Consider the following 13091-nt stretch of genomic DNA (forward strand, 5'->3'; position numbering starts at 1 on the left):
ATGGAGTTTATACAACTTTTGTAATAAGAAACTTGCCATTTGTACTAACAGGATGAATTTTGCTTTATGGAGTCTTTCTAAAGATTATGCTTTGAAAGATATGAACAGTTTATAAACCTATTCTAGTTTCAATGTGTCTAGTAGCACCTACCCGATTCTCTCAAACTACCATACTACGTTAACATATTATTGCATTTTTCCACAGATGGTATGAATTGAACTGTAAAAACAAGCATGCAATCACATCAATGCAGACTTATTTCCTTAAAATGCCATACTGTATATGATTTATTATGTTAACACTCAACCACATCATATTATTTATGTTTTGTATATTCTGAAAAAGTGCTGCTTGACTGACATCATCCTTTTTCTTTTTTGTAAGAAATAACAAGATAAATGCTTCGACAATAAAGAGAAAACAATTTAAAATTCTAACATTGTATTTAAAAGATTTATAGTTTTCTGATAAATAACCTAAGATACAGCACCCTTGTCTTTCATTCGATATTAACATATGATGTCATACTCAAACATTCTCAATTCCCCAAAGCAAATTCCAAGATATTGTTTTTTTTAAACCATAGACCATCATGCTTTGACATCACAAGTAGAGCTACTGTATTGTCGTACTTGTTTTCTTCTTAAAGGTGCAATGCTTGTGAATGCAAAAATAATTTTTATCTAACTGGATTTTTAATCTTTAGCACATACTAAATTGAATGGGAACTAATCTAACAATATTGTATTTTCCTAGAAGAAATAATATGACTTTAGATGAACTCTGTGTCATATTTAAGGATACAGCATTTCTTAATGGTTAAATACACCAAAATTTCAGAAATAATCCAGAGGAAGAGACTTTTACCTTGGAGGTAAAAGCATGGCAGAAATTCTCTATCACTCACTGTTTCATAAGTTTGTACCTCACAAAATGCATAGACAGGAATTTAATATAAAGAATTAGTTCCTCTATACAGAAAACATATCTTAAACACTTGTTTTTGGCAAACCAACACAGGTAAGCAGCTATGGAACTGCCAAATTAAAACTTGCAAATTTTTCAGCAAACTAAGAGTTTATTTTTAGGTTATTATTCTATTGTGGTTGTAATTTAAACCTGAGGCTGTGCACTGGTTGTTAGCTTAAAATTACCTTTCCTTATAACATTGTGCTTCCATTGTATAAGAAATAAAAATTAACAAGAACTAGAAAAATTTGTTGTTGAACAGTGCTAGGACATACAGACAAAATACTAATACATGTTATCTACTTATAATATTTGTTTAAGTAATATCTAAAGGGATATAATGGACATTAGAAAATGCTCACTTATGATTGAACTACCTACAGCCCAAAAAGTTGAATATGTATCAAATAATGTTTAATTGGATTTGTTATATGCACTATATACAGATACTAAAATGTCTCAAAATTGTGCCCTATGGATACTCCAATTTTGTTCAGGAAGGTGAATCCTTGAGGAGCAAATAAATTACAGAATGAAACTAGAAAAATGAATGAAATCTTTGTGATTCCCAAGCAGTAAAATGTTTGTAACAATTTATTAGTAAATGAAGCTAAAATAACCTAATGGTGGGATCTATACAATTATAGAAGGTACCATGACAGGATTACAATTCATACACATGGCTCCTGTATCAAATACTATATTTTTAAATAGCAAATTGATACAGCCTTACGAGTATATCGCAAACAATCCAGAATCTATACGACAGTGTTTTCAGTTTGTGTTTTCTAGGGCATATGTTTCCAAACATGCCTTTGAAGAGAGACATGTAGAAAACATTGTCTGTAAACTTTTAATGTCTGATTAAACTTAAGCACATTAGCTCTTTACCTAATTCTGTTTTTTTTGTGAAGCTGTCCAATGGCAAACTAAGTCCATGATTTACAAGGGGTGAAAATGAGGGGAAACAAACAAGAAAAACTCTGCATACACTTTTTTTTTCAATGTATAAAAACAATTCAATAGCATGATCCAAGGAGATTATTAACATTGTTAAGGCTGTATATTCAAGCACTGTATGTTAAAAGAGCAATGGTGTGGAATTTAGGCAGTAAGAAATGTCCTGCATTACGGATGGTACAGTGATTAAAGAATGATGCCTTCGGCAGCTGATTGCTGGTACACCCTGGCGACTGACAGCAGTGCGGTATGGAAGTTAATAAAGGTAGCAGAAGATGGTAGAAATGAATTCTGAAAGATGAGAGCCAGTTTTCTCCAGCAGCCAGCCCGGTAAGTAAAACTCAGAATCTTGGCCTGCATTTTAAATGAAATACTCTTTTTTCTCCTCAGCATTGACTTGGCTGCCTTCAGCATTGATAATGGCTGTGTCAGCATCTGGGGCATCTTCAGCTCCTTTAGCTTCATTTGTTAAATACGTTCCTGTGGATATTGGAAGAAAAATATGTTAGTTCTGTGAGACTGGTAAATAGCCAGCATTAACTTAGTATGGGACTTAAGCCAGCTTTCTTACATGCGGGAAACCTATTCTGACGTGTAATAAAGCACATGATCCACCCTTCTAAAGTTGCATACTTTCTAAAGTTGGCATACTTTCTTTTAGTTTTTAGGTAAAAGCTGTAGATAAAGCTGTAGCCAGGTTAACCAGAGGTAACAGCCAAACTGGAGTGGGTAATGAGTACTTAGATTACTTTTTTTATTTGCATCTTAATTCTTTTTTAAAATTATTTTATTGTTGTTCAATTACAGTTGTCTGATTACTTTAATGATGGATACAGACCATGTAATCCATGCAGCTGTAGCAATCAGTGTCCTTTGTTAAGATGCTGATAACGATCACATCAAATGTGTCACCATTCCTTTTTGGTAACTCCATTTGAAAGTAGATTATATCAATAGTTTGCTACCTAGCCCATTGCAGAAAAACAATTTTTTTATTCCTCACTAATATGGCCACATTTGTGTCCATAAACCTACAAACAGAAATAATGAACAAATGCTTAATGGTATAGTTGAATTTCAGTTCTAGACATAAATCATGAAATTGCTTCCATTTTTTTCTCAGCTAGTTACTTACTCTGTGACCTTTGGCTATTGGCTAAACATTATTTTGCTAAGTTAATTTAACTTCACAGTTGAGTAAAATTATTAAGAATTTCCTGAAATAATTAAACATTTAGACCAAAATCTCTCTCCTTTTCACTCCCCCTCTTTCTCTCTCTCATACACACACACTCATATATTTCGTGGTAAAGCTAGTCTTTAGAATTTTTTGGTCAAAGTTAAGGATGCTTTATTAAGGATGCCTTACCTTTATGTCTTGCCAGATACCGACCAAGCAGAAATATAGAACACAACGTGACAAACACAACTACAGCCACTATTCCTCCTATAAGAGCATGGTCAGGGCCAGTCTGGCCAGCTAGAGCATTGGGGTCTAAAAAAGAGAAGAAAACATTGCTTAAGTTTGTGTTCTTTAGACATAGAGTACATATATGCATTTAGAATGAGTTACTTGACATTAACACATCTATATTAAAATAAAAGTTTATTAATGTATATTATACCAATCATCTAGTCAAAAATATTTATAGTGTATCTATAATATTTAGTGTGTATTTACAGCATAGTGGTACCTGAGGATATAACATTTTACACATCAATCACTGTTGCTATTTTTACAATTTATACACTGAATAAACAAATACAAATATATGGTTTCGCATACTTTTATGCCTTTCTTTCCTCCTTTTCTCCAACTGAAAACATGTGTGTGCATATTTTTTAGTGAGAGAAACACAACTGTACAATTTTTTAAAATAAAATTATGTCTTGGGAGACCTGGCTGGTGTAGCTCAGTGGATTGAGCCTGGGCCTGCAGACCACACAATCGTGGTTCGATTCCCAGTCAGGGCACATGCCTGGGTTGCAGGCCAGTTCCCAGCAGGGGACTCACAAGAAGCAACCATACATTGATATTTCTCTCCTTCTCTCCTTCCCTTCCCCTCTAAAGATAAATAAATAAAATATAAAAAAATATGTCTTGGGAAAGGATGAGGCTGAAGATGATAACTTGGGATTTATCATTTTATAAATGTTATTTAAAACTATGAAAACTGATAAACTTTTTTAAAAAATGGGTCTAGATAGAAGAAAAGGTCTGACAATTGAGCTCTGAGAAACTCCTATATTTAAAATTTTGGAAGATAGAGTGCTTCTAGCAGAGCAGACTGAGGAGGAGAGACCAGGGCAACAGAAAGGATCCTCCAGATTACACTCTAGTTGATCAAAAGGAAGAATGTATTTCAAGGAGAGGAAGGTGTTACAAATTGGGTTAAGAAGTATTGATAGAGGAGGAAAATGAATACTCAGCATTGAGGATTAAGTGCCTGTTGCACTTGTGGCTGTAGAAGAATTGGTTGGAAAGATATAGATTAATAATATACTTTTAAATTCTGCCCTTTACATGAGGCCAGAAAACTGTACCCAGTTTTCAAGCAGAAATGGAAAAGATCAAAAAAAAAAAAAAGTCCAGACACTGAGGTAGTCAAAGGTTCAGAAAATGAACTATTTACAGAATCCATTGTAAGGAATAAAACTAAGTGAAGGGTTTAGCAGCGAAATCCACCAAGGCTCAGCCCCTACGGCAAAGATCAGATTGAATGTACTGCCTACCCTTCCAAGCCCATTGTTGCAGATAGGATCAGAGTAGCTGCTTACAGTCTAAAATAGGGCTTTAGAGGAGGGAAAAAAATGAAGCAATAAATTAGGCTTGGCAATTATGCCTTCAAAATATCTCGAGTACAGCACATAGGCACATGAATACAGCACATAGATTAGGAGTATTCTGTGTTTTTGATAGAACTATCGTGTCCAAAAAATATATGTCTAGATAGAAAGAAAAAAAGTCCATTTGAAATTTCAACTTCTTAACTCCCAAACTTAAAGAAAGCAAGAAGTGGGCTATACAAGCTATGTAGTCCCCATGGAGGACATATTCTCCAACACTCAGTTCAGAGGTAGTCATTGAGTATGACTTACAAGGTTGAATTTCCCATAGTATAGAATTAGGGGAAGTAAAAGGAAAATGAACAGAAGAGAATCCTGTTTCTGCAAGTTGTTACAACTATTGCCAAGGCAGAGGAACCTTTTAATGCCAGTCTGACATGTTTCTATAATTGCTAAGGATTGGTGACTGCTCAATATTTGCCATTCTTCCTTTCTTTCTAAATGGAAGCATTTATATTAAGAGGGACTTCTCCTGGCTTTGTTCTATGATTGTGTTTTGTGTATGGATGGAGACAAGCATTAGTCTTTTGACTCATTTGTTCCTTAACTAATGAACCCAGGTGTGATTAAGAGAATTTTGCATATCCATGATCTTGGTCTTCAAGTTCAATATATTGGTTTGATATGTCTTTAGGTTGTTTCTTCAGATAGGTTCCGGCAGTGGTTTATGCAAGGGAAATGACATAAAAATACATTTGGTGGTCAGAAAGGTATATCGGGGCAGAGATTTCTAGCTGATAACAAACTTGTTTCCTATTCTTTCAGTGCATGGAGCTAAACATTACGAAAGTCACCTGCAGTTGAAAGTGACCATATGATTTGTGTTCCAGCCAACTGAATGAAGGCCCAGCCCATAAAACCTCCCACACGTAACACCATAGAGTGATTTCAGATGATACAAGTTGAAAATGAGAGTCCTCAGAATAAGCAAGGTTATGAGTCAATAAATCTCTCTCTGGAAGAAAATACTCAACTAAGAATGAATGCATTAAACTGCATTTTTTAAAAAAGAAGTTATTTTTAAAAGACTGAGCATTAATTAACCAGTTAATCTGTTATAGGAGCTATTGTTAATTTGGCATTTTATTATATATTTCTTAAATTTTCCTTAATTTCTGGCATTGGCTGTAAATCTGCCCAAAAAAGTGTCAAAGGAGCAAAAAATAAAGCTGCCACACCTCTAAATCTCCTATTTTTATTCCATGCTCAGATACTTCAGAATCAGTTTCAAATTACAACCTTTGCTCAGGTCCCCAAATATAGATTGTCATAAATCATATCTATTTTGTTTGCTGAATGTATCTCAAAACAGAGATTCTTTTGGAGAACTGAGGAATTATTCTTGTTCATACATATCAGTACCTGTCATATTTACGGAAGATAAATTCTAAGAAGTGGTATTGCTGGATCAAATGGTATAACATTTTTTGAGTCATTTGAAAAATATTGCCAAATTATGTTGCAAGAAAGATGGTATAAATTCAGTCTTCACCAACTGCACCTGAGTGAATTTTTCCCTATGTAATACTAATGTCAGATATTATAATTTTTAAATGCCAATCTAATATTGAAAAATACTAAGTATTTTGTTCATTAAATAACTTTAACATAAATGTCTTTAAATGCTTTTTCCGATGTTGTTCGATTAATTTTGTCTATTTATGCAGTTTTGTCTATTTTTCCATTTTAATTTTCTGTTTTAATAGCTCTCTCCATAAAAAGATGAAGAATTTTTGAAATTTCTAAATGAGAGCACTTATTTTTATTTGTTCCTTTTCTTTTTAAAAAATTTGTTCTTGCCCTGGCTGGAATAGCTCAGTGGATTGAGTGTGGGCCTTTTAAGCAAAGGATCATAGTTCGATCCCCAGTCAGGGCACATGCCTGGGTTGCATGCCAGTTCCCAGCAGGGGATGCCCAAGAGGCAACCACACATTGATGTTTCTCTCCCATGCTTTCTCTTTCCCTTCCCTTCTCTCTGAAAATAAATAAATAAAATATTTAAAACATTTGTTCTTTATCTATGTTTTTTTCAGCCATAGAAAAATCTTACAACTTTATGTCATCAAATCTATCAAAATTTTACTAACTGAGAAAAAAAGCCTCTGTAGCTGTAGAGGAGGGATGCCTCTAGAAGCCAGCTGAGGTATATAATCCCCATCCTCAATAGTTGGGGTAATTACATTAGGTAAGTACCCACTTGTAGCCTGGGCTCAAGAGTATGGAACAAACTCACTAACTTACTAACTTACTAACAACTTTCTTTCCCCTGTATGTGTGGCATTTAGACACAATGAGTGCCTCCTTGCAGCTCCCAGGTTAAAGACTACATAAATAAACTTGCTATCTAGTTTTCACTATATATGTTTGTCTCCTACTGAAACTATTCTCTTGCTGGTGAGGGGAGAACCGAGGTGGGGGAGGGTGGGGCCTCCTGACTGGGATCTCTCCCTCCATCTGTAACAATAAGATTATGCATACATAAATTTATGGTAGCATCTAACACATATTATCATATTTTTATCTAAAATATATCTTAGTCTATAATTTGAAGTTGAAGTATAAAATATAATTTTAATTCTTGACATTCATTTGTTCCCACAGTATTTTTTCATCAATATTTTTTTGGCCATAAACTCTGAGGTCTGTCCATAAGATATTCAGTCATGTAATATGAAAAATAGAGACATCTACTGAAGAAGATACTAGACACAAGAAACATTGTACATAGAACAATGACACCTCAGTCCCCTTCAAAGTAGGCATTTTGGGATCTCACACAGTTCTCCCAATCGCCATGGGATGCCAAACATATTCTCCTGAATCTCATGCATGGTCTGAAATCTCTTCTCTTTCAAAAGTGATTTGAGTTTTGGGAAAATCCAGCAGTTGCAGGGGCCAGATCTGGGCTATAGTGGGGCTGAGTCACCTGGGTGATCTGATGTTTCACCATAAAAGTCTGCATGAGACATGATGCATGAGCAGTTGCATTGTCATGATGAAGCTGCCAATTGCCAGCAGCCTTCTGAATTATCCGAATATTTCCATGGAGGAATATTCAAGCTTAATGCAAAATTTGGTGCAGATTCCTTGCTTTACTAGCTCAGTTATTTGAAATGTAATGGCCACACACTACACATGCTCACTCAATGGCATTTACCATCCCTACTGCCTAGTACAGTGAAGTCATCATTGTTCACACTTGTGAATTCCAGTCCACTCTCCTTGGCTTCCAGGTTACATCAATGTCGAATAAACCATTCTCATTATATTAACAATGAGTGGACTTTTTCCAGACTCATCTCAATAATACCCATGTATTTTTTATGTTTCTGCATATTTTAATATATTCCATATTTAGGATTTACATATGCAATTCTACACTAGTATTGTCATGTTAAAGATCATTTTAATACCTTGGAAGATAAATTTTAGATCAGGTTCAGAATAATTTTTCATGAAATGAAAACACACCAGAATATTTACTACAATTTTACTAATTTACACAGATTTTTTATAAAGTGCATTTTCCATGTTCATAGTATAATGATCGTGGATCATTATTCTATTCTTCAATAAAGATTCAATTATTGAAATCTTTAGTGTGTTTTAGTAAATTGTATAATTTTTGATAAATGCTTGCATATTTTTAGTTATTTTTTGTTTCTAAACAATAATTTTAATTGTGTTATTATTTATGCTATTAGAGTTGCTCCCACGTTTTCCCCCTTTGCCCACCTTCACCCAGTCCCCCCTTACTCTCTCAGGCCTACACAGTTGGGAAGCTTCTGTAACAATCTCACTAAGATTGCCAGTTGTCCTAAACATCATGAAAATGAAGAAAGTGGGTATTCCCTGAGATTAGGTACTAGGAAAGGGAGCCACTATAACAATTTCACTAAGACAAAGTGTCCATGGGCAGTGTCCATGGGTCATGCATCAATGTTCTTTGAACAGTCCTTTCACCTTCTTACACCCAGTACTGCTCCTCTGTTTCTGTTTGCTTGCTAGTTTATTTTGTTCCTTATATTCCACATATAAGTGAGATCATATGGTGTTTGTCTTTCACGGAATGGCCTATTTCACTATAATCATAATACTTGTCTCCAGGTCCATCCATGCTGCCACAAAAAGTAAGAGTTCCTTCTTTTTTACTGCTATGTAGTTTTCCAATGTGTAAATGAACCACAGCTTTTTAATCCACTCATGTACTGATGGGCATCTGGGCTGTTTATGGGTCTTGGCTATTATAAATAATGCTGCTATGAACATAGGAGTGCCTATGTACTTTAGAATTGTTGTTTTGGGGTGCTTAGGATATAATCCCAGAAGTAGAATTGTTGAGTCAAAAGGCAGTTCCATTTATAATTTTTTGAGGAAATGTCATACTGTTTTGCACAGTGGCTGCACCAGTCTGCATTCCCATCAACAGTGCACTAGGGACCCCTTTTCTCTACATACTTGCCAGCACTTGTTTGTTGATTTATTGACAGTAGCCATTCTGACCGGTGTGAGTGCTATATCACTGTGGCTGTGATTTCCGTCTCTCTGCTGATTAGTGATGAACATATTTTCATATGCCTATAGACCATGTGTATGTCCTCTTTGGAGAAGTGTCTATTTGGGACCCTTTTTTACTTGAATGGTTTGTTATTTTGGTGTTGAGTTGTGTAAGTTCTTTATATATTTGGGAAATTAAACCTTTATCAGATATATCATTAACAGACATGTTCTCCCATATAGTAGGTTCCCTTTTCATTTTGATGATGGTTTCCTTAGCTGTGTAAAAGCTTTTCAATGTGATGTATTCCCATTTCTTTACCTTTTCTCTTTTCCTTTGCCCTAGGAGATATATTGGCAAAAGCATTATTACACGAGGAATCTGAAATTTCACTGCCTATGTTTTCTTCTAGGATTTTTCAATATTTTGAAACATATTAATATTATTTTTTTAATGTGTTAATTTCACTAAACTGTATCCTTTTTTTCTTTATTGCCATTTATTTTTTCCTTTTGTAGTTATTTTCTAAAGCATTATGTATAGTATTTATTAATATTATATTTGTCGTTTTTATTTCCTAACCATCAGACTTAATTTTTCTACTAGTTTAAATAGTACTTTAGTTGTTCCCTTAAGGTCTTTTTCTTCCTATTACTGACATAAGTGTTAAAAATATTTATACTACACATCTTAGTGCTTTGTGAACAATAATTCTGATACCACCCTGATTCTGCTTATCTCAGAATTGCATCAGAAATCTTAGTGAACCAGCCACAAATCTGCTTTTGACAATATTCTGTCTCTTTACTAATCTCAATATCTAGTTAGTTTTTTAGTTCCTATTTATGTAAAATGTGATGGTAAAGCAATACATGTCATCCCTTAAAGATATGTAATACACATCTTGTGAAAGGAAAGTGTCACGAGAACAATATGTTTGAAGCTTGAATATCTAAGTATTATTTTGTTGTGATTAAACCTTCAACTGGCTAAAGAATTCCTGCATTTTATTTTTTTTTGACTTAATAAGTCAGAACAATTTGTCAGTGTTTGACTATTCATTTTGCTACTCCCACTCCCAGATAAATCGGATACTCATGCTTTAGTTTTCAATTACTTTTTAAAAGATTTTATTTATTTATTTTCATAGACAGGGGAAGGAAGAGAGGAAGAGAGGGAGAGAAACATCATTGTGTGATTGCCTCTTACATAGGCCCCACTGGGGACCTGGTCCATAACCCACTCACGTCCCTTGACTGGAAATCAAACTGGTGACCCTTCAGTTTGCAGGCCAGTGCTCAATCCACTGAGCTACACCAGCCAGGGCAGTTTCCAATGATTTTTAAGTGACTTATTTTTCTGCATGATTGGCATCAGTATTCTTTGTTTTTTTCCTCCCATTATATTTTACCTAGATGTATTTTGTAGTTTTTCTCTAGTCAATATTTGTTTCATTTGAAAACCTAGTTTTTTAATTAAAATTAGATTAGTTCATTTGGTTTTGGCTTATGATTTTTTATAGTCTATTTTCTATTAACAATTATTCTCCTTTCTATTTTCTTCCTTGGAAATTTTAAATTGGAAAGGTAGAAACTCCGTATTTTATATTGTTTATATGTAATTCCCTTTATCTTATGTTTATAATTATTTTACTAATTTATATTTCATTTTAGTTATATTTTCCATGTTTATTTTCCTGTTAGTTGATTTCCTTTTCTATCATTTCTTATTTCTTCCAAAAAATTTGTTATTGATTGTGACTTTGGTTTAACTCTACTTTATTCAATCCAATTCCTATTGAGTAGATCTTTTAAGCAGTTTCATTATATTGACAATACGAGTGGTAGCTTTTTGTTAATTTCTTCATTTTAGTATAATAATTCTTTTTAAACATCTAGCAAAATGTTTTTACTTGGTGTGCACACATTATTTCTCTTCCTTTATTGCAAACATGTTGCATTGGGTGCAAATTGATTTTTTTAAATTTGTTTATAATTCCTTGCATTTTCTTTTGTTATGTTCACTCTTATTATTGAGATGTTTTGAACACGGATTCTCTGTTCTGATGCTGGTGCTTATCCTTGCTCAGCTGTAATGTCACAGATCAATCCACCTGCAGAAAATAGTTCTGTAACTGAAATATGGATCATATGATGTCTGTATAGAGTGGACGGACTGAAGGAAGAGCCTTTGGATGTACATCATTAGTGGTGAGAGATTTTATTGATTCATTTAATATACGTTTGCCTATGATCTGCACTTGCACAGCAGAGTTCAGGTAATGTAGGCCATCCACTCCATTTTTTATACATTAAGACTATTTGATCTGTTAGAATTGATTTTAGATCAATTCACTTGATATTTTAAGAGATATACTTATATTATGATATATGCAGGTATATAGGACCTTTAAATAAAGGAATCTATCTATACCTATTTAGAAACATATTATGATATGATTTTTAGAGAAAGTAATCTTTAACACATATTTGACCTTATTCATAATGCTCTACACATATTCTTATAACATATGAATAAAGTTTAACATTTTAAACTTTATTCTTCATTTTATCAAGAAAATAAATACATATTTACTCCCAGGATTTTTAAGGTTTCAAAAACAATATTAATATAGAGCATGCTACTTTTTTTTTAAAAAGTATTTATTTATTTAAATATTTTATTTTATTTATTTATCTTTAGAAGGGAAGGAGAGAGGGAGAGAAACATTAATGTATGGTTGCCTTTCCTGCGTCCCCTGCTGCTAGTTAGCCTGCAAGGAACCGGCCTGCAACCCAGGCATGTGCCCTGACTGGGAATCGAATTGCGATCCTCTGGTTCGCAGGCCAGCGCTCAATCCACTGAGCTACACCAGCCAGGGCTGGAGGATGCTATTTTGAATGTCTACTTATACATGTATTTCTTTAAAAAAATGACCTTGTTTATGTTTTTAATTTTTTCCCTGTAACTCCTAATTTTTTTCCTTGTAACTCCTAATACTTAATTTCTATTCTTAGCAACTAAAACAAGTGTTGAGATTGAAGATCAGATAAGGATCATCTAAACAATGCAGAGATAATACATAATTTGGGTATCTATAACTAAGTTATGGGAATCTCTTGTGTATCCTTTCTCTTATCTCTCTCTTCCTGTCACAACAATAAAAAAGTGAATTACAGCTTTCTGAAGTTTGCTTATGATAGCTGAGTCTGCATTTTTGTTCACATAAGATATCATATGTCTTTAAAGACCATTATTCATTCTCAAGCATTACCCCATGATTTGCAGGAGACACTGTTAACACTAGAGTGGGTAAATTCCATTAGATTCGGCAATACATCACCAGTCTCTCTTCCTTAACAGTGCACAAAACACAGACAAAAAATTGTAGATTTAAATCTATTCAAGCTTAACATCCTTAGGTGGGGTTATGGGACTCTTACTAAAAGACTGTAAAGAGGAAATTATATCAAATAAGAATATTTAGGTCCTGGCCCTGGCTGGTATAGCTCAGTGGATTGAGCGCGGGCCTGCGAACCAGATGATCGGGGTTCGATTCCCGGTCGGGGCACATGCCTGGGTTGCAGGCCAGTTCCCTGCAGGGGATGCACGAGAGGCAACCATACATTGATGTTTCTTTCCTCTCTCTTTCCCTTCCCCTCTAAAAAGATAAATAAATAAAATATTAAAAAAACAGTCTTTAAAAAAAAAAGAATATTTAGGTCCTGTAATTTCTGATATTTAGATAAGTCAAAGTCAATCTTAAAATAGTTTACTTAAAAATTTAATACAGAGAATCCTAAATTACACGACTCT

The 13091-nt window shown here is 34.0% G+C and overlaps 1 protein-coding gene across 1 annotated transcript in view; it reads right to left on the reverse strand.

Annotated features, from left to right (window-relative positions):
* Positions 1-1546: 1546 nt before the first annotated feature.
* CADM2 (cell adhesion molecule 2) overlaps positions 1547-13091 on the reverse strand; it is a 1088167-nt gene continuing 1076622 nt past the window's right edge. The window contains exons 9-10 of the mRNA XM_037059021.1: positions 3300-3425; positions 1547-2410 (exon numbers count right to left, since the gene is read on the reverse strand). Coding sequence (XP_036914916.1) covers positions 2292-2410; positions 3300-3425 — 245 coding nt within the window. The 3' untranslated portion in view covers positions 1547-2291. The remainder of the gene's footprint in view (positions 2411-3299; positions 3426-13091) is intronic.

This window comes from Sturnira hondurensis, unplaced genomic scaffold (assembly GCF_014824575.4).
Source record: "Sturnira hondurensis isolate 20B ecotype Veracruz unplaced genomic scaffold, ASM1482457v3 Scaffold0010428, whole genome shotgun sequence".
Taxonomy (NCBI): domain Eukaryota; kingdom Metazoa; phylum Chordata; class Mammalia; order Chiroptera; family Phyllostomidae; genus Sturnira; species Sturnira hondurensis.